This window comes from Balaenoptera acutorostrata, chromosome 16 (assembly GCF_949987535.1).
Source record: "Balaenoptera acutorostrata chromosome 16, mBalAcu1.1, whole genome shotgun sequence".
In the NCBI taxonomy this organism is placed as follows: Eukaryota; Metazoa; Chordata; class Mammalia; order Artiodactyla; family Balaenopteridae; genus Balaenoptera; species Balaenoptera acutorostrata.
Window position 1 is genome coordinate 58,581,449 of NC_080079.1, and position 21,133 is coordinate 58,602,581.

At 45.4% G+C, this 21,133-nt stretch overlaps 1 protein-coding gene across 12 annotated transcripts in view; it reads left to right on the top strand.

Moving 5' to 3' along the window:
* Nucleotides 1-21,133, top strand: part of KCNMA1 (potassium calcium-activated channel subfamily M alpha 1) — a 751,659-nt gene that overhangs the window by 506,347 nt on the left and 224,179 nt on the right. For all 12 annotated transcript variants that reach the window (XM_057531254.1, XM_057531255.1, XM_007166550.2 and 9 more), the window contains exons 6-9: nt 3,967-4,042; nt 11,847-11,922; nt 13,979-14,149; nt 15,712-15,803. In XM_057531254.1, the coding sequence (XP_057387237.1) occupies nt 3,967-4,042; nt 11,847-11,922; nt 13,979-14,149; nt 15,712-15,803 (415 nt within the window). The remainder of the gene's footprint in view (nt 1-3,966; nt 4,043-11,846; nt 11,923-13,978; nt 14,150-15,711; nt 15,804-21,133) is intronic.

A 21,133-nucleotide genomic window follows, 5' to 3' on the forward strand; every position in this document is an offset into this window, starting at 1 on the left:
CATTGCCCATCCCACTGCTTCCTTCTCTTGGCCTCTTTATGGAATCTGAGGTTGCTGTCTATCCTCTTTCAGGACCTCTCTGAGTATAGCAGCGTGACCATTGGTCAAGGCTCTTTCCTGGTTAGGCTTCTTCATATTTCCTAAGAGTGTCAGCCCAGGCCTCTGTCAGGTGAACTTTCAGAGGTCATGGCTTTTCCCTTTAGTAAACAATGTGTAGCCTCAGAGTTCCAAATGCAGAGCCTCTAACCTTTAGCTCTCTGCCATCTAATTCTCAGAAGTCTGATTCATTCAGTTCAATTCAAGCAAGTAGTTACTGAGTATCCACCTTACGCAAGGCACTATTTTAGGTACATGGAATACAGCCATGAACACAACAGACATCAATCCCTCCCCTCCTAGAGCTGGTGCTATGGATAAGGAGACAGAAAGTAAACTACATAAATAAGTAAGATGCTGGTGCTTCATGCTGGGGAGAAAAGTAAAGCAGGCAAGCGGAATAAAGAGTTTTGGGGAGTGGGTGGGGCTGAGGGGGGAGTTGCACTTTTAGACAGAGTAGCCAGGAGAGATCTCCCTGAGAAAGTTATGTTGATTAAACACCTGAAGGAGGTGAGCGAGGGCACCATGTGGCCATTTGGGAAGGAGCATTCCAGGCAGAGAGAAGAGCATGTGCAAAGGCCCTGAGGCAGGAGCATCCGTACGCAGTCAAGAATCACTGAGGAAGACAGCCAGATCAGAGGCGAAGTAGTATGAGTGGGGGGAAGAGGCCAGCAGGTCCAAAAAGAATGAGGGCTGGCCTTGCTTTAGGTTCTTGAAGGATTTTGACTTCTACTTTGTGTGGAATGTGGGCGTTGGAGGATTTTGAGCAGAGGAACGTCATGATCCATTTTACCTGGTAACAGGCTCACTCTGGTTGCTGTGCTGAGGATAGACCACAAGTGGCGCAGGGGAGAAAGCAGTTGGGGAGCTGCTGTGAGCTGTGGCCTGAAGGATAGACACTTCAGACCAAGCGTTTCTCCAAAGTGTCTGGCTTGATCTGAGGAGAACATGTAGACTGATTTTTTTTTAGCCCTATGTAGAATTTTGTTTCTCATTTGCATTAGTGAAACTCAGTGCCGTGACAATGACCAGCACAAAGCAGTCAAATAAACAAAGCCCACCATTGTTCAGCCCTTGAGAATGTTGCTTCTGCATCACCCCAGGCCCCTTTGGCAGGGAGACATTTCTCTTGAGTCCCCCTCCTGGGATAACCTCTTCTCCTAAGAACCAGCTTATTTTCCTCCTTTGTTAATCTTAGAGTGCCTCCCTGTTTGCTTTCCTTGGGAAAGAGCTCAGACCTAGATCTACAGTTTACCTCTAGCGAGAGGATAGGACCTTGTGACTGCGGCATTCTTTTTTTTTTTTCCTACCTTTATTTTCATACACCTCAATTAAAAGAAAAGCTTTTATTCTATCTTATTTTTGTGAGTCGCTTTAAAATATGACAAACGACAAACCAATAATACGGGATGCAAAAGGCATTTCTTCACGATAAAAAGAAAGAAATCCCATTCAAAGCGTGGGCCATTTGTATTCAATTTTTGTTTCCATAAATGAAAGTACACACACACACTCTCTCTCTCTCTCTCACTCACACACACACATACACACACACACAATTTTTCAGTATGAAACTATTAGCGGCTAATATGTTACTAAAGCATCCTTATATCCGTGACTGGTTTCAGTACTAACTGCCAGTGTTTTTCTACCTCGAGCTTCTAAATGTGTTATTTTACCTCCCAGCAATATGTGACAGTGACGCTGCAGTCAGATCAGCCATCCAGGTTGGGCTGGATGCTTCGGACCAACAGGAGAGTTTATTAACAATTCACTTTCCAGCCTGCACCACCCCCCACTCTGATTTAGTAAGACTTAATGAACTTCTTTGCAAATGTTTTGTTCAAACAGTATATTTTCTGAGAACTTGGATATTTGAAAGTATTTTTTGTTGCCCTTACACTGTTGAACAACTACTTGACAGGGTATAAAAATCTTGGGTCAGACTCTCCTTGTTTTAAAATTCTGCATGTTACCCAGTCGTTGCTTAACACTTACTGTTACGTAATGAGATCTTAGTTGCCTTAATGGTAACCCTCTCCCCACCCTGACACTTTTTGATTTTTACTTCTTCATTTATTTTAATACTTGAAATTTGAAGGGAAGAACAATAAGAGACTTCTTGGCGTCAGTCTCTCAGAGCTGATCGTTCATTTTGCCTTTTAATCTCGAGTCATTCTTTTCATATCCAGAAAGTTCAATCCTGTGATGTCCTGGCCGCTACTTATGATCTACGTGTTGTTTGCGCTTCCCTTTGGAACACATTTTATTCATAGGTTGGATCTCTGTGATCTCTACTCCATTTCTGTTTTCTTAAGTTTCATCTTTTCTCTGCCTTGTGAGATGACCTCTCCATTCTGTCCTCTACATCCCGTTGTGAGTGGTGTGAGGTCAACCTTTCATCAGCTCGGTTAGGACTGGGTTTTTGGCTCCTGAGACTTTTATTTCATCCACATCCCTTCTCATCTCAGCGCTTTCTTGTTGAATAAAAGTAATATGAATATCATTCAGAACAGAAGGCGGGTGTTTTCTGAAAAAAATCTTCTGTCCATGAAGGTAAATCCTTTTAGACGAGAAATTTTCCTTTTGAGCCATGTCCTTTTGTCCCTCTTGAGCAGTGGGGTTTTTCCTTCTGTGGGCTTTAAGTTAGCTTTTCCTTGTCACCTTATGCTTGAACAAGGAGTAATCTAACTGAGCGCAATATGGAGCTGTTTAGGGGAAAACTTCCGGTCTGTCTCCTTTCCTTGATTCACCCTGGGGTCTCGAGAGAATCACCACCGCTTCTTCCCACCACTCTGCACGCCTCCCCGCTTTACTGCCTCACATACTGGGCCGAATAAACTCTCACCCATGGACATCGAGCTGCCCGTCTACAACTTAGCCCACTCTGTGCTCAGCTCCACACATGGCACATGCGGAAGCTTAATAAAATGCTTTGAATCCCCTTGGGAGTGGGGGTGATATTGAAAGTGTCTCAAAGCTGTAATAAAGTATTTTGTAAACAGTTCTCTTGCACAACTGCCAAGATTCAAAGCCCCATGAGTCATTCAGATTGTTTTTGACTCACAAATTTGATCTCAACAGAAATACATTTTACCCATGGCTATTAAAACACAACAATAATTTGTATTTTCTTGAACCCTCAATTGTGTCTTCCTTCCCCATTTCCCTCTCTCTCCTGCTACATAGAAACACTGGCTCTTCTTCTCCATTCAAGAGAGGTTGCTGATTTAGAATGGAGAAGCATGTATCTTGACACTCAGTAGAAGTAGAATTATATAAGTTTTGAATCCTGAAGTATATGGGGTGTGATATCTTAATGATTTGATTTTTTTTTTTGATTGGAAGAAAAATATAGAACCTCGTAGGAAACAGATAACACAGTGGGCTATACTCTTCATTTTATCAGAACTGCAGATAAAGATTGAAAAAAAAAAAAAAAAGAAAATCCACCGAAGAGGTGAGGTTATCTGATTTGTTCCTAACCTGCTCTTAGCACAAGGGTTACCCTGAGCTATTCCCAGTATTTTTCAGAGACAGAATCCTCTCAGACAACCATGTAACTTAGAAATCGTGCTTTAAATCAGAGATGGACACACGAGAAAGCTCCGTAAACTGGGCTCTGCCCACCAGAATATCCTCTGCAGCAGCTCCATACAGGGCCCCTTTCATGAAAAAGTCAGGTTACCAGCTGAGATTAAACCAGCCAAGGATCAGGATGAAGAACTACATCCAAGGTACGGGATGGTTCATTCTTCTGCAGGAATTTCATATCCCATTAACCTTGGCAGCTATAAATCCAACAGCAGTGTGTGGACATTAAAACCACACCTTGAAAATAATGCATCTCTATTTCATTTCTCTTTCCAGGTTTGAGATTTTTAAGAGCTCTCAGGCTGATCCAGTTTTCAGAAATTTTGCAGTTTCTGAATATCCTGAAAACAAGGTAAGATGTTCTTTCTCATATTTTTTTTCTCGTTCTGGTCCCCAGTGCCACGTTGTAAATATCAGGTGTGTGTACTTTCATCACGATGAAGTTAGAGTTCTTTTATGCACAGAGGGAGTGATCTAACACAGAAACCCAGGGAAGGCCTCGAGGTAGGGTCTTCTGCAGGGCGGGGACTCTATGGTAAAGAGAAAGAAACAGCTGTGTATGGGGGGAAGTAGAGACAGTTTTGGGGGGACCTTGTGGGGTTGCTTGGACACCGGCCGCAGCTCCATGGGGAGAGGTGCACAGTGGGTGAGGGATAGGTCTGCTCATTGATTGGGAAGTCCTTGCTCCCAGGTTTTAAATCACCCCTTTATTACCTCACTAAATAAGAAATTGAACCTGGCCATAAAAGCAATGGAAGCAATGCTCTTTGAGAGGCAATCACAGACCTCATACGGCAAACAGAAAATCATTTCATTTCAAAGTACATTCTAGATGTTCACTTTATAGCCCATGTAGCCCCTGGGGCTTGCTCTGTGAATTGCCTTCTGGGGAATATCTAAAAACCTCCCGCCGAATGCACCATGACTACTTCTGTTAACTGTATTATGATCTGGAAAACACTACTGGACCAGGAGAAAAAAATCCCCCAGAGACCCCTTTCCTGAGGACCTGCAGGTTCTCAGGGCTGGCCGGAAACCAGGGCTGCCTTGATGAATAAACTAATAAAAGAGGTTGGACGTCCTTTAATGGAGAATAAGTACAGGTCATAAATTTCTCTCATAGGAAATTACACTTTGAGAAGCTCACTGCTAATGTTCCATTTCCTCTTTGGTTGGCCTTAATGTGTTTGATAAATGATGAAAAACAGGACATCTCTATGTTTGTGATTTGTAATTAATACACCTGCATTTTGGGGGAGCTTGGATTCAGCATTGTTTTCTCAGTAACTGAGGCTGGGACTCAGCTTCCTGAATATGTCACATCCAACAAATGTGACAGGCTTTCCTCTTTGGGTCTTAGTGTGTTTTGTTTTATTTTAGTTTGTTTTCATTTCAAATTGGTTTCCCCTCGCTAACTATTCCATCTGCGTGAATGGGGGAATAAATTCACTTCCTATTAGTCAAGTTAAAAAGAAAATGAGCGTCGAATGCCATGGAAATCTTCTACAGGGTGTCCCAACACCCTTTACTTTCATTATCCTGGGGTCAGAATTTGTTGGTGCTTCATTTAATAGTGTGTACTATTATTAATATGGAATGAATATTGTTATTCTTCGTATTTCTTCTGAGTGACAGTAACCTTCATTTCTACGTTTTTATGGCTTTTCTATGCGAGGGACTCATATTCCTCTTGAAATTAAAATGGTCAACAAAGGTAGCAGTCCTCAAGTTTTGCCTATATCACATTTGCTCCACTGCACTGTACTTTTACAGGTAGACTTGGTGAGGACCCAGTGGCAATCACAGGAGCTGTATTTAAGAGATACTTGTGGGGACGGTGTTAAGTGGCGTCATCCACACTGTCTAACATGGTATAGTGCCTCTCTCTCCCTGTTTCGAGTTTGCTTGTTTAGGGGGCTTTTAATTCTCCGACGCCAGCATCTTAAGAAGGTACCATTACTCTGAGGAATAACATGGAGAGAACTGTATTCTCACCTTCCTCGTACTCCACGTGGATCCTTCCTGGACTTGGGAGAACGATAAGCCATCTGAGTAAACTATCTCTTCCTAGGCTTTTGCCAAGAGACCCGCCAACTTCCCATTCCTTGGAGAAGACTCCTTTCCTCTGGATGCAGGAAATAGCACTAGCCTCCCTGGGGAAACATTCCACCTGATGACTCTACAATTATGGGGGTTCATTCTCCCAGTGCAGAGGGGGGGAAATCTGAAGCAGCGAGTGAGGGAAAGAGGTGACTCTACATTGGGAGAGTCACGGGGCGGCAGGCTACTGGGACGTCTGCCATCCTAAGCCCCAAACAGCATTTCCCCAAGCACCCCACTTCCCACAGAATTAAACTCCTTGTGTTATGGGAGGGTGGTTTCCATCACAACCACACACTTGGATTGTCCCAGTTCCTGCCACAATCAGGGACAGCATCAGGGTGACTTCAAGTCTGAATTGAGCACCCATTTGTGCAGCAGCGAGATGGGTGCCAGGATTGAGTCCTACTTTCAGAGAGCTCCCTGGGGGAGGACTGACCCCTAGTGTGGTTGGTACAGGTACACCCAGGGCTTGGGAGGCATGGAGGAGAGTGATTAAGTGGGGCTCGGCGTGAGTGTGAGACAGTCAAGGATCTTTTCAAGGCAAAGGGGGTGTCTTCGGTAAGCCTTGTAGAAAGCCAGGTGTCATTCTGGTGGTGCTGGAGATTAGGCATGTGAGAGGGAGGGTGAGTGGGGCGACTTCCTATCAAGGAAGCTGCAGGAAAACACGTTAAGTGAGAGAACATGGCCTTTGGGGGAACGTTGAGTAATTCTGTGATCTTGGAGACTGGGGTTTCCGTGGTAGGAAAAGAGAAAGATGAGATTAGGGCGGCAGGGAGAGGCCAGGTCACCAGGCACAGACTGAACCTTCATGTGATTGTAAGAACTCGGGAGGTCTAGAATAGCTCTCTGAGCCCATTCCCTCTCCAGCTGCCTGGCTGATCGCGGCTCCTTCCTTCCGTGAGCCCCAGGCACAGATCCCGCAGGCTCTGCCGCAGAGAAGCAGAAGCCTTGGTCCTTGTAGGGCTTCGTACCTTGAGGGATTTTCTGGTAACGCCTCTGTACTTCGCTGCTTTCACAGGGACCTTCCAGGCGGGTGGGTGGAGCCCTGCCATCACCTTTCCGGGGGTTTTGTATGACTTTCTCTAGCGGCCAGTCCCCAGCAACCTGGGGTATTGGGTAGCGGTGGAGACATTGAAATGCTATTTAAAATAATGATATGAAATTGTGGTTTCATGTTCCGTTTTTCGGCTGCCTCTCCTGGCCCAAAGTGGGAAGAAACAGGGCAGAAAAATATATGGGGCGGGGGGGGGGGTGGGTGGTGTGGAGAGAAAGAGAAAGAGGGATGGGGAAAGAGGGAGACAGAAAGGATGAAGAGGTCAGGAAAAAGATGACAGAGTGAACAGGATGACAGAGAAAACAGAAAGTCACAGTAACGGGACAGCATCAGGGTCATTCCCCAAACTGCCAGCCAACAGAAGGGCCTCAAAGGCTCCATGTCCTATAAATGGCATATTGAAGGGGCCACTGGGAGACCTTGTGCCATTGTCTGAGCTTTTGGCAGTTCCTCAGTTGCCCAGCAAACTGGCAAGCCGACTCATACAGTCAGAGCAAAGGAAGCAGCTCTGTCTAAAGGCGGTCATTCCATACCTCATTTAATGCTGATGATGGAGATATAGATACTTATGATGGGGACATGGAGCACCTAGTGCTTTTTTTTTTTTTTTTTAAAAGGTAGTTGCCTTACTGTTTCCTCTAATTATTAAAATGCAGTGTAAACATTTCAACAATATAGAAAAGGATAAAGCACAGTTTCCTCAACACCATCGATGGTTGAGATAACCTCACTAATATTCTACCGTGTCACTTCCATTTCCCACATAGCATTCCACTCTATGTATGTACCATCATTTACCTAAACAACACAATTTTTTTTTTTTTGACATTTTGGAAACTGAAATCACTGTATTACATATATTACCTCAGAAACGGCTGCAAGGTTAAAGTTCTTGAAAAGAGTAATCAGTATAGAGACTGCAGGCAGAGGCCACGTCGTAAAGGCTCTCAGATGTCATGGATTTGACTCGGAGAGCAAGGAGGAGTTCTTGAGGGGTTCGGGCAGGAGAGGAACGTGGTCAGATTTACATTTTAGAAAGATCCACGATTCCACCAATTGTATAGAGAGTGGGTCTAAAACATCTAAGCCATAGACCATGAGATTAGTCAGGAGGCGGTTGTCCAGGCAGGTGGTACTAGGGACTGGCGTTCGGAGAAGAGGGAGAGGGTCGAGAGATATTTAAGGGTTAGAATTGACAGAACTTGATTTTGCTTCACTCTGTGTCTTATCGTTCAGGCCATTCATCCCTGTGGGGTACAGTGCAGTTGACTTTGAGGGGATTGCACATCTGTCCAGCAAAGGTAACAATAAAACAAAATAAGGGCATTGACACCTGTCTCTATTCTCAGCCAGAAACAAAGAGGAAAATACTGGTCAAGTAGAACGGAGATGAATTCGTATTGCTTTTTGGAAAGAGATGATATTTTCAGTCTCAACCCATACATGTCTTGTTAAATACACTGAGAGCAGAGATGGCCCCCAGCTGTTCTGGGTTTTCAGCTGTCATCTTGGAGAAAGACAGACATTCATTCTTCCAGTATCTACAGAGACAGACGCTCTCTCCCAATATCTACGGAGTCCTAAAAAAGGTCTCTGATCTATAAGAACAGAAAAGTCTCTGTGCCTGCCCAGAGACGATGATTCACTGTATTCACTGATACAGATTACTCTAATGGCTAGTGAGAACTCATGGGGCAGGGGCCCAGAAATGATAATGGAAAACACGAAAGTGAAGTTAGGTTCTCATGCTAACGTCACAATCTATCCCTTATCATGAGGGGGCTAGAACCTGAATAGTTCCAATCATTCTAACCATTGGGAACTTGCCCTTTGGTCCAGACCCCTGGGCTTGGCCCTGAAGTCTATGACTATCTCCAGTGGCCTCTTGCCATGCAGAGCCCACAACCCTGTCCTGCAACCCCTTCCCTCTTGCCAAGGAGCCCTCTTCAGCTTGGTGAGGTTCAAGTTTCAGAATATGGAGAAAGTCCACCAAGAGTTAATCTTGTATCTCTTGCACAGAGCTTGTAGATGATTGCCTGGTCAGAAAGTTTCATTTGAAAAGCAAATTCCTAATACTGGGCATCTGTAATGATGCAGATGCCATAAAAAATAATCAGATTTCAGTGCTTAATAGGGACTCTTTCAGCAACGATGATTAAATGTTCTCTACACAACAGAGAGCTCCCTTAAGTACTATTAATATCACTGTGACAATCAAGAGATTAATAATCACCATATAAGGTCGTTTTTCCAAAGCACCATGAGGCTCGGAGACTCCCATAGTTGTGATCTCTCAAGAGGGCTCCACGTGGTTATTGGTGGGACACTGCTTTGTTCAGTCTCCAAGGATCCAGGACTGTGTAAGTGAATCACCTTGGCACTTAATTATCCTCTGAGAAGATGAACAACACAGGCTTCTCTGAGATCTCTCCCTTTGCCACTGGCTACCTGTCCCTCATCAGTCTCTCTCTCTCTCCAAGGTTTATGCACCTCAGAGGGCTCAAAAGGCAGAGGCAGGGAGGTTTTGCTTAATTTTGGCTTCCTCTTGAGAAACTAGTTGGGGACAGGATATGGTGATAGCCTCTATCCTCCCTGGGGCAGTACCCTCTGGCCCTCTTCATATCCTCTACACGGGGTGTGGGGAAGGCACAGCTTCACTTTCACAACAAGGAAGACTTTCTGGTGGATCCCAGGCTGTGACTGTGTTCTACACTGTAGTGGCCAAGAGGGCAGACTCTGGAGCCAAACTGCCTGGGTTCAAGTCTCAGCTCTGCTGCTTACTGCGTTGAACTTGGGTCAGTTTCTTAACCTTGGGACCGCCTCATAGAGTCATTATGAAGATTTGATGAGTTAATATACGTGAAGGACTTAAAATGGCGGTGCACATGGTAAGCCCTGTGAAAGAACTGTGTCAGCCATTCTTATCACTGTGATCTTAAACTCTTAGAATTTAAACCATTGGTTTACCTTGAGAAAGAGGTGGGAGGGGCCGGAGATCAATCCATCCAGGATGATGGGCTGAACCACGCTGTGGGCAGTGTTAGGCCCCTCTGGGGAGACTGAAAGAGAGAGAGTTCTTTTCTGCACGACACGCAGGTGGGAACACAAGAGTCGAATAGAAATCTGAAACGATGCCTTAAGACAGCGGGATGGGTTACCAATGAATAGCTGGAGGTGAAGGAGACGTAGGTCACTTTGTATTGCCCGTGGGTAGAACCACTTTAAGGAAGATGTAGGGACTGAACCAGGCTTTGAAGAAAGGGAAATATTTGGAGAGATGGGGAGGGCTTTTTGAGCTGAGTAATAGCATAAACAAAGACTTGGTGAGTAAGTTTGGCTGTGATGGAAGTTGCAAGGTTTGTGTAGAAAGAATCGTGGTAGGAGGACCTGAAACTTCAGAGGGTGTTGAAGGTGGGAGTTTGGACATAATATTTTACTCAACAGCAGCCTTTGGACGGGGCAGCGACCTGCTGACAACAGTGGTTGAGGAGCTGTACACCCAGTAGGAGTGAACGGGGTGAAGGCAGATGGGACGAGTACAGAGGGGAGACCAGCTCACTCAGTGCAGATTCTTAGAGGCCCTGCTGTACACCAGGGACTCACTGCTCCCAGGGTCCCTGCCGACAAGGCCCCTACCATAAGGGAGCTAAGCATCTCGTGAGTGCCAATCGATCTTTCTCGAGGAACACTGGTGGATGCTGAAATGTTTAGGTATAAGGTCGTTGGGGAATAGGATATTCATATGGTCCCAGAGTCCCACTCCCCAGATGGCATATTAATTACAAAGGGAAATGGGCACCTCTCAGTGGTGCCATCTGGCGTTTCCACCTTCACCAGGTGACTGGACCTGGTGCAGTTGAGTTGGAATTTCCCGATGTGATGCCGTCCCAGGCGGGTCTTCTCAAAAGACGTATTGAAACAGGATCTAATCAGGCGGGAACAGTCAGCCATATCCAGAATATGGGACATTCTGGATGACAGCTGGCCTGGGTGCACAGAAAATTAAATTGGCACTAAAAACAGATTTAAAAGGATGTGTGTATTGGTTGTGGGGTGGGGGTGTGTTACTTACAAATTAAAGGAGAATAAAGCAGAGAATGGCAAACTGAGTAGCCATTACTACTTAGGCCAATCAGCCCACTGCCTGTCTTTGTGAATAAAGTTTTCCTGGAACACTGCCACACCTATTCCTTTACAGGTTTCCCAAGGTGCTTTTCTGCTCCAGCAGCAGAATTGAGTAGTTGCAACAGAGACTTTATGACCCAGCAAAGCCTGAATATTTACTATCTGTCCCTTTATTAGAAAAGTTTCCTGACCCCTAGATTAAAACCACATAATAATCAAATGCAGCGCATGAACCTTGATTACTTCCTGAATCAGGGTGAAAACATGAAAGCATCAGTAAACCTAATTTCGGAGCAACTGGAGATATCTAGATTAGGAGTGCCTATTAGATGACATTACTGAATCCGTGCCAGTTTCCTTAGGCAGGACAATTGTATTATGATTGTCTTGCACAGTGTCCTCCTTAGGTGTTCAGTGCTGAAGTATTCAGGGGGTTGTGTCATGATGTCTACAATGTGCTTGTAAAATGGTTCAGCCAGAAAAAGGAAAAAAAAAAAAAGAAGAGAAAATGTGTAGAGATGAAAAACTGATGTGGCAAAATGTTAACTGGTTAATCTAGGTGAAGGGCATCCAAGTGTTCATTATATTCTTCTTTCACTATTTCTGTAGATTTACAGATTTTCAAAATAAAAATTAAGAAAAAAATTTAAACCGTCAGAGGGCTTAATTTAGGGACCACTTTCAGTAACTCAGAAGTCATCTTCCTATAGGCTCTGGCCTGAGCTACTTATGCCACCTTTCAGATCCTTCCCTTGTGGTGGCTCTGGGGGGTTGGGCGTGGGAGTGGGCACTAAAGAGGCTCTGTTCCCCTGGAGGCAGCCCCAAGTGAGTCTTCTTCTGTAACTTGGGGATTTTGCTTGTGTCTTTTGCACAGTAATTCCATCAAGCTGGTGAATCTGCTCTCCATATTTATCAGCACATGGCTAACAGCAGCCGGCTTCATCCATTTGGTAAGTATCCTTGAAGACGCTTCAGTGCTGGCGTTTCTGGAACAAGGCCCTCTCTGAGTCATTTTATTACCTGGGAGACAAACTTCAGCCCAGCTGTAGAATGCAAAACAAACGAGAAGCAACTGCACAGTTGTCTAGATTTCCAATCCTTTTACCCCAAACTAGTTCCAGATGGTGAGCCACGATCACACCCTTCACCTGCGGTTTTCAGCTCACCTGTATTGCTATGGGGGCTTTCATTGCTTTTTTTTTTTTTCCTTCTGTCCGCAATAACCCCAGCCAACCACAAGATGGCAGTGCTTCCTCAGCAATCACCAGAAAAGGTTGGCGACCAGGTTGCAAGTCTGGCCCCCATCTCTTAGTAAACAACAAATTCAGATTCGTCAATTTCCCTCCACTTCCCCCTTACAAAAAGCCCTCTTCGATTCTTTGGGCTGATTGCTTGTCAAGTTATTTCGTGTCTCAAAAATGTTAATTCTTTTAAATTAACGACCCCAAAGCCTTATATTATTGTCAAGCTGTTCTCACCTTCCCAGGGCAGATTTCTGCCTGCTTTCTAGGGAGCATAGCTATTGTGGGAAGTGTGTTTCAAACAAACACAAACCTTTAAAGCTAGAAGGAGCCTCATCTAACTTGGAAGCTTTGGGTAAAGGTGCCTTTCTCTTGCTGACCCTCTGTCTGCATAAGGGGTGGAGGGAAGCATTGTTACCCCTCCCTCCCACTGGGATTTTTGTAATTATCATCCAAAGGAAGACTGCCCGTCAATCACTCGGTCACTAGATCTGATGGTTTCCCACCCACTCCTTTATGCTGATGGGATTCTTGGCTGAAATCACCCTTAGATAATCACTAATTCTGCCAAGTGCCAAAAATCACAGATATGGAGGGTTCATTGGCTGTTTTCAATAAGCAGTGACCTCACCTTACTATTGTGTGAAGTACCTTCTGCTTCACCAGGAAACCTCCATGAAAAGGGCACATTGAGGACAAGCATTGATGTGTGAAAGAGGCCAGGTGTTGGAAACTTACTTTCTGCAGAGGCAGAGTTGGAGGCCCAGGGGGTGAGGGGGCCTGGGGTTGCCCATCCACAGGGGACCACGCTGGCAGGTCACAGGCGTTGGCCATCCAGTGGATTGTAGGGCTGGACCTCTCTCCTCTAAAGTGTCTCCCCTGCCTGCCTCACAGCTTTGTCGGCAGATCATAGATGATGGGAGGATAGCAAGTGTTTGTGAACCTAACGCAGAGATGGGCCAACTGCAACCCTGGGGCAGAAGCTCTCCACACCTGTTGCCTCTGCCTGATATCCTGCTGCCCCTGCAGAGTTGAGTTGTCCCTACAGAGAGCAGGAAACCCTGTGGTCCACAAAGCCAAAAATATTGACCATCTGGCCCTTTACAGACTAAGCTTGCTGGCCCTAGGTACAAATGGAGATAGTTCTCATGAGCTCACTTTTTGTGCTTCCAAGGGATATTTCTGCAGTTTGCAGGGCAGAGCCGTCACTGATCTTCTGCAGAGCAAGGAAAGCCTAGTCAGACTGGAAGAGATGCTTTTTGGGGTTCGTTCATATGATCTGAAGGAGCAAGGTCCCTCGGGCAGCTACCTGGTCAAAACAATGAAAGGAGGAGGTCCCCTGTGGGAGGGTCCAGAATTTCTTTGGGACTGAGCAGGAACTCAAGAGAAGGGCCAGGGCGGGCCTCTTTGGCTCTTTAGTGCATTGCCTCTGGCCTCATGTGGCTAGAGGCAATGCCCTAAAATTCAGCTGGCCTCAGATCTTTTTAACAATGAGAAGAAAATGGGCTCTGGATAAGTTCCTCAGTTCCTTCCCTTATCTGCCCCAATCAGCTGGGCAGGTGTGTCAATGTGGTTTTCACTCCACTTTCTCCACTACCTGCTCAGAGGTTGTGAGCGTTACTTACAGAGCTCAGCTCAGGCCAGCAAACTCCCCGGGCTGAGGATGCCGTGCATCCAGAAGCAACCTAGATGCTGGAGCTTCTGTGTTTCTTGTTTATTACGCATGTAACGTTCTTCCTTTCTCTCCCCTGTCCGCTTGCTTTAGGTGGAGAATTCAGGGGATCCATGGGAAAATTTCCAAAACAACCAGGCCCTTACCTACTGGGAGTGTGTCTATTTGCTCATGGTGACCATGTCCACTGTTGGTTACGGGGATGTTTATGCAAAAACCACGCTCGGGCGTCTCTTCATGGTCTTCTTCATCCTCGGGGGACTGGTAAAAACTCTTTCTTACAATGTTGATTTTTGTAGTCATTAATATTTTCTGTTATCCATTTTCTGAAAGCTGTGTATTTGAGACTGTGTTTCTGCGCTAGAGGCAAGTGACTGCCTTAGTGTTACAATCCGGTGAAGTCAATCCAAACGCCATGGTGACTGTTCTGCATATTTCTTTGGTGTATTGAATTTGTTACCCTGAGACCCAGGCATGGTGTCCTTGTGAGGGACAGCCATTTAGCCCGGAGCAAACCTAATTGTCTTAAGAAAGTGATGTTCACTTATCAAGTGAGAGTGTCTGTGCCTTTGTAATGTAATTCAGCATCTGATATTCTGCAAGGACACTGCTGTCACCTGACCGGGTAGATACTGTTGATACTCTGTAGACAGTTTGCGGTTTCAAGAGCTCCCCGCCCCCTTCCCCCTCCCTGAACTTCCAACAAACACTGTGGCTGGGGCCTTGCTCTAAAGAGGAGTGTCCCCACCCCGGAGGAAGGAGAGCCCACTGGTCTCCTCTGAATGGACATCACCACGTGAGCTGAGTACGGTTTCTTTCGTAAACAGCCAACCAACTCCCTGACACGGTATTTTCCCTCCCACTCTGTAAGTCAGAAAGCTGCACTATTTGCTTTTCTGGTCTATGCAGATCATCACGGTGGTTTATGACGTATTGTGCTTTTCAAGGGGGATTTCTGGCAACTCATCGGTGGTGGCTGCATTTTGTCTAGCAAAGTAGCTCCTTTGACGTTTAGAGTTTTGCTGTGTGTGAGGTAAGTGATTAAAACCCTAAATTCACACACAGCTTTCACATATGTACACCGCACATGCATTTATTTAATGCATACACATCTCTGTTTTGTATGCATATGGCATATACATTTGAAAAATGTATATAAATGTACATGTGGTGTGTACATTAGCATAGTGTTCTCACAGCACCCGCGAGGTCCCTGCAGGTGAGACCCCTTTATCCAGCCACAAGCACAATGTTTGTTGGACAAAACATGGCAGATTTGTGTTTCTCCTTGCTATCCTTTCCTATGTGATTTCTTAAATTTACCTTTTGTGCTTTTTAGTGATTTTTTTTTTAATGGAAAAGTTTATATATTTTTAAATCTTCTTTTGGTGTTTATTGTCTTTAATCATTCATAAAGGCATAGATTCTCATGTGAACTTTAATTAGAAAGAAAGGCCTTCTCTTGAAATTGTGTGTGTGTGTGTGTGATTTTTCCAGCATGCATTCCCTTATTTCTATTCAGGAAGAAGAGCTAGATGTCAATTTATTTATTCCTGTCTCCTTTACATTTTTCTTGACTGGGATTTTTTTTTTTTTTTTTTAGTTGTCTAGGTTGGCTAATGTTTGTTTTGTCCTGTGTATTTTCAGGAGCTTGCCCTTTCTGTGCTTTTATTTTTTGTTTTTACAATCTAACATATCAATATGTACCTTTGCAGTTCTAGCCCTTTTGTGTTTTCAGATCTTAGTACCCCCCACTTCTGAAAAGGTCACCCCCTTTCTTTGGCCTGTCTTTTTAGTCTCTCTTCTGTCTCCTATCTTTTCCTCAGGCCATGTTTGCCAGCTACGTCCCTGAAATCATAGAGTTAATAGGAAACCGCAAGAAATACGGGGGCTCCTATAGTGCGGTTAGTGGAAGAAAGTAAGTATGCCAAGAGGTTTTGTTGCTTCCACTGCGGTAGAATCCTCTCTGCATGCCATTTTTTTTTTTTTTTTTTTGGCTCTTGTTTCTTTGTTTCATGCATGTAGGCAATGTTTGCCCGCTACGTGCCCGAAATTGCTGCTCTCATCCTGAATCGGAATAAATTCGGCGGGACTTTTAACAAACATGGAGGCAGAAAGTAAGTCAGTTGCATTAAAAAAAGATGTGGTTGAGTGACTTTCAGAGCCCCTGTGGCGGAGACACCTGAATCCTGCCCCTCCCCACCCCCCCGAAGGGCCACATTCCGTGTGGGGTGTGATGTCAGAGTTACCCCACGAAGTTATCACACGTGGACCAACTCCTGAGGCCTGTTCCCTTTCACAACTCTCTTCCCCACCCATCTTTCCAAGAGACACGATAGATTTATCCTGGAAGGGGTCCATGTGTAACTGGGGTCATATTTTCTGTTCTGATCCCTAACACGTAAACCCAGCTCACTCATTCTTTATATTAACTAGGTGAGTGATTACATTCCAGTCTCTCAGATGAAACTGATGCCATCCTGTGGGGTTTTTGTGCAGCCATAACATGGGCTCCTACTCCCACAGGGAAGTCCTAAGGAGGGCAAGATCAAGGTCACCTTGGCACTGTGGCCAGCGGGGAACCAGTCTCTAGGTAGGAGGCACCGAGCTTGTCCTCAAAGGGACTGATTACTCAGTTGAAATTCCTTCTTGGCAAGAAATACTATATTTATGGTACGTCAGGGCACGGCACGCTCTTCCTGATGCATCTGTTGTTTGACTTCCCATTCATGAATGCTTTCTTATCGGGGACTGTTTGGGTTTGTGCTCGCATCATTTTGTCAATATCAGTGTCAATGTGTGGGTCCGCTGTCAACTGGAAGTTTTACTCCTAAGTAGATGCAGGGCCGTGACTGCTCTGTCCTCCCGTCTGGAGAGGAGAAGGTTGGAGGCAGGCAGGGCGGAAGCAACCATTCTGTACTGTTTTCTTTGATTTTTCTTTCTTTCTTATTTTAATAAATGTATTTATTTATTTATTTATTTTTGGCTGCGTTGGGTCTTCGTTGCTGCGTGCGGGCTTTCTCTAGTTGCGGCGAGTGGGGGCTATTCTTCGTTGCAGTGCGCAGGCTTCTCATTGTGGTGGCTTCTCTTCTTGTGGAGCACGGGCTTTAGGCAGGCGGGCTTCCGTAGTTGTGGCATGTGGGCTCAGTAGTTGTGGCGCGCAGGCTCAGTAGTTGTGGTGCACAGGCTAAGTTGCTCCACGGCATGTGGGAATCTTCCCGGACCAGGGCTCGAACCCGTGTCCCCTGCATTGGCAGGCAGATTCTTAACCACTGCACCACCAGGGAAGTCCCTGTACCGTTTTCTTTTTAAAGCTTTTTCTTGGGCACTCAGCTTTGTTTGCTTTTGAGTTTTTGCTTTCATTTTAACTTCCATGCAGTAAGATATACACATCTTTAATGTACAGCTCAAGAATTTGTACCCATGTACAAACCCAGGAACTACACCCCAGATCAAGATGCAGGATTTTTTTTTTTAACTTTTTATTTCATATTGGGGTACAGTTGATAAACAATGTTGTGTTAGTTTCCGGTGTACAACAAAGTGATTCAGTTATACATATACATGTATCTATTCTTTTTCAACTTATTTACAAAACAGAAACAGACTCACAGACTTAGAGAACGAACTTATGGTTAACAGAGGGGAAGGGTGCGGTGGGAGGAGGGATAGTTAAGGCATTTGGGATTGACATGTACACACTGCTATATTTAAAATGGATAACCAACAAGGACCTACTGTATAGCACAGGGAACTCTGCTCAATATTCTGTAACAACCTAATTGGGAAAAGAATTTGAAAAAGATGCAGGATATTTTAATTATCATTCTCCTTCCCAGTCACAGAAGTTCCTATCACAGAACTAGGATTTGGTTTTTTTTTTTTTAGATTTCATACATTTTAAAATGAACTCTTGAATAGCCTATTTTGTTTTTTAAGAGAAAAATAAAAGCGGTAGCATCGCATTTCCATCCATCGCCTGATGGTCACATTGGAAGGAGCCAACCTCCTCTCCCATCAGTGATCTCACTGCATTCCGAGCTCAGGTGTCCAGTCCTCCATTCAGAAAATGAGGAGATGGAAAAAAGGACTCATTTTCTGGAACTACCCACAGGACACCCGTTTCCTTTCAGAGGCACGGAGGCCAGTGGGCAGGAGGAGGCCAGTGGGCGTCTTTTCCGTGGAGGCAGCACGTTTCCCCACCTTCCCTCTGAGGGAGCCCTCCTCCTCCTATTATTATAACAGCCCTGGATGAGATGAGAACCAAGCTGTTCCGATTTCTGGGCCATTGGTTGGATCCAAAAGACCAAATAAGTCCAGAGATTTCCATTGTTCATTTTTTCTGTGCCAAGAGAACAAACAGCTTCTCTGTTCGTTTTGCCTCGAAGGTGCGGACAGGTCTCCATAAAGCAGAAGGCATTCCGAGGGCTCAGGTTGCCTTTATGGCCTCCCCACCCCACTGTCTCAGCCAGCCTTCCACTCTCACTCACTGCCCCTGAAGAAGTCAATAAAATCAATTGCCTTGACGTCAACGTTGAACATATTTCCTGACTCTCACTCCACGTACATTTTGGTTTTTCTCCAAAATAGCTGCCATAGTCCAGTGTGGGTGGGCCTGCTGGCTGGTGCCTTTTGTTGACGGATGACCCAGAGGAGGCCCTGAGACCCACGGTCGCTCACCCACTCCAGTCCCATCCGGTTGTCCCTTGGCCTTGGCAGCTCCACTCAAACCCCCCCCCCGCCGCGTGCTGACGGCTTGAGATCACAGACTTCCCGCAGCTTTTGTTCTGGCTCCATCAGCATCTTTTATCACCGGTTTTAGCCTGGTTCTCTCTCTCTCTCTCTCTCTTTTTTCTTCTCCCTTTATGAAAACGCACACACTTTGCTTTTAATGTTCACTCTGGGTCTCCGAGGTCCTCCGACCCTGCGGACAGAAAGTACATTCTGTCATCAGCACCAGGACTGTTCACTTTACTTTACGCATTGTTTCCTGGTTCAAAAGCTAATTACTAAGTAGTTTAAAGAAGCCCTTTGGTCACTTAGATCTTTCATCAGAAAATATAAGCCTGGGAAAGGAACGGTAATAAAGGGCCATTAGCACCCTTTGTTTGATGTTGTTTTTCCAGTCAGTAGAACAAGATTGATGAAATGTTATGTTTGGCCAAAATTTGAGTTTTCATTTGGAATTCAGTGTTGAGAGAATGGGCTGTCAGAATCAATAAGTTTTCTTTCGCTTGGGATATGGGCATGTGGTAGTAATTAGCAATATAAGGTCTTTAGTTGAGCAACCAAGCATGGATTCTGGCAGCAAACATAATGAGAAACTACAGTTGTTCTATTTCTAACGTCAAAAAGTTTCCAGATAAAATTAAATGCATTTGCAAAAGGAAAGCAGCTAAACTTTTTTGAAAGATAGAGTTCAGACTCTTAAAATAGCGCACTTTGCCCCGTGTTTTTGTGTATGCATAAATATATGTGCTGTACCCATGGACACACGTACTTGTATCTTTTCTCCCTGAGATTTCATCAGATGGATGCCCAGAAAGTAATTAAAACGTATACATAGTTAAGGGATTTGTTTACATGTGCACATTTTGCTCAGAAATAACCTCTCTAACAATGCATTAACTTGTCAGAGAACTCAAGGTAACGTGTAACCCAAAGCTGAGGAGACACACGACTTGGAAATTCAAAGATTATTTAAAGTAAAAAAAAATTTAGGTAGAGAACCTCGGGGTTTTGTTCACGCTACACCCAGTTTCAGGATATTGGAGAATATGAAGATTTCGTTGGCACCTCATTTTCAGTTCTAAGCTATGTGTTTGACATAACGTAAACACTTCACGTAGCATCCCCAGAGTGTCCTCGCCAGCAACACGGCATCCAGGGCCCACAGAGGCTCACGCCAATGTTCTCACCAACATTCCTCACCTGACCTCCCACAAGACACCCAGGGCCAACAGTAGATGTGGGGAGATGCGTGTGAGTCCTTCTCTAGTTTATCCATTATGAGGTAGGGGGGCTCTTGAGATAGGGACTTGGGTGTTGATAACCGAAGGTCCAATCAGTGTCCAGGCAGGCAGTCTCTCTGAGTCGGAGGTCTTGGGCACAGTGAGTCTCTCGGGCTGAGACCTCAGATCTTACTCAGAAGAGTAGCTCTCCTGCAGCCCAGCCTGCCTCTCGAGGCCACTGCCTCCGCCTCCTTCCCTTCCTGTAAGCTCCAAGCTGCTCAGAGGTGGGGGAGTGGAGGGGTGAGGCTCCCATGGCCTTTGGGGTCCCAGCTTGCTCTTCTTCTTCCCACAGCCCCTGCTGTTTCCCCCAGAGGTTTCTTCTCTGCTTGTGACTCAGCCCACTCCTGGTTCGTGTATGAGAACCGACAAGATCATGGTCTGAGGTCACGTGGCCAAGGGCCATGGAAAATAATCGGCCAGAGAGAGGAATCCATCTGCCCTAACTCCCTTGTCAGAGGCAGCTGGGCTGGGGAGCCATCCAGACATTGTACTTCCCATGACGGGCTCCTGGGGCCCGAAACTGAGGGAATCCCAGGCCAGGTGTTTGGGAGAGGGGAGGATGGGTGGGTTTGGATTATTCTACTGATTCCTGGTAGCCAAATGCTAGGAGGACACAGAGAGAGAGATGGACAGTTGCGGACAAGGAGTAGGGAAAGGGGGATGGGAAGCTGAATGTAACTTACTAGGAGGAAGGTCCCCCAGCGGGCTGAGGAATCTGCGCCCTCTTCTGGTAGCGGAATAGTTGTCACAGACTAACCCGGCTCTAGCTCTAGTTCACGAAAGCTGTGTGGCAAAAACAAAAACGACCTAAGATTCTGTTTTAGAGCAAAACAGTGAAATGTAAATGCCGTGGCTTCTCTTAGACCTCCTCCTTATATAGACAGAGGAGTGCCACATACTTCTGGGAATGAGAACATGAATCGATATACCCCAAGCCCTGGGACTGCCTTCTCTGACAGTAATAATTACTACAAATTATATCTACAAACGCTTGCATCCTTCCCCATCCTCGTGGCAACCATGTGAGGAAGGTATTACGATCATCTCCATTTGCAGTGACTTGCCTGACATCGCACAGCTAGTAAAGTGTTGATCTGGGATTCTCTCCCACTTCTGCTCACCTAGTGCCTCTAAGGAGCCTGGCCTCAGCGCCAAGGACAAAAAGGTGGAGACAGGACAAAACCATTTCTTCCTGATTTTTCTCATTTGGTTAGACTGGAAGTGTATTTACCTCTTG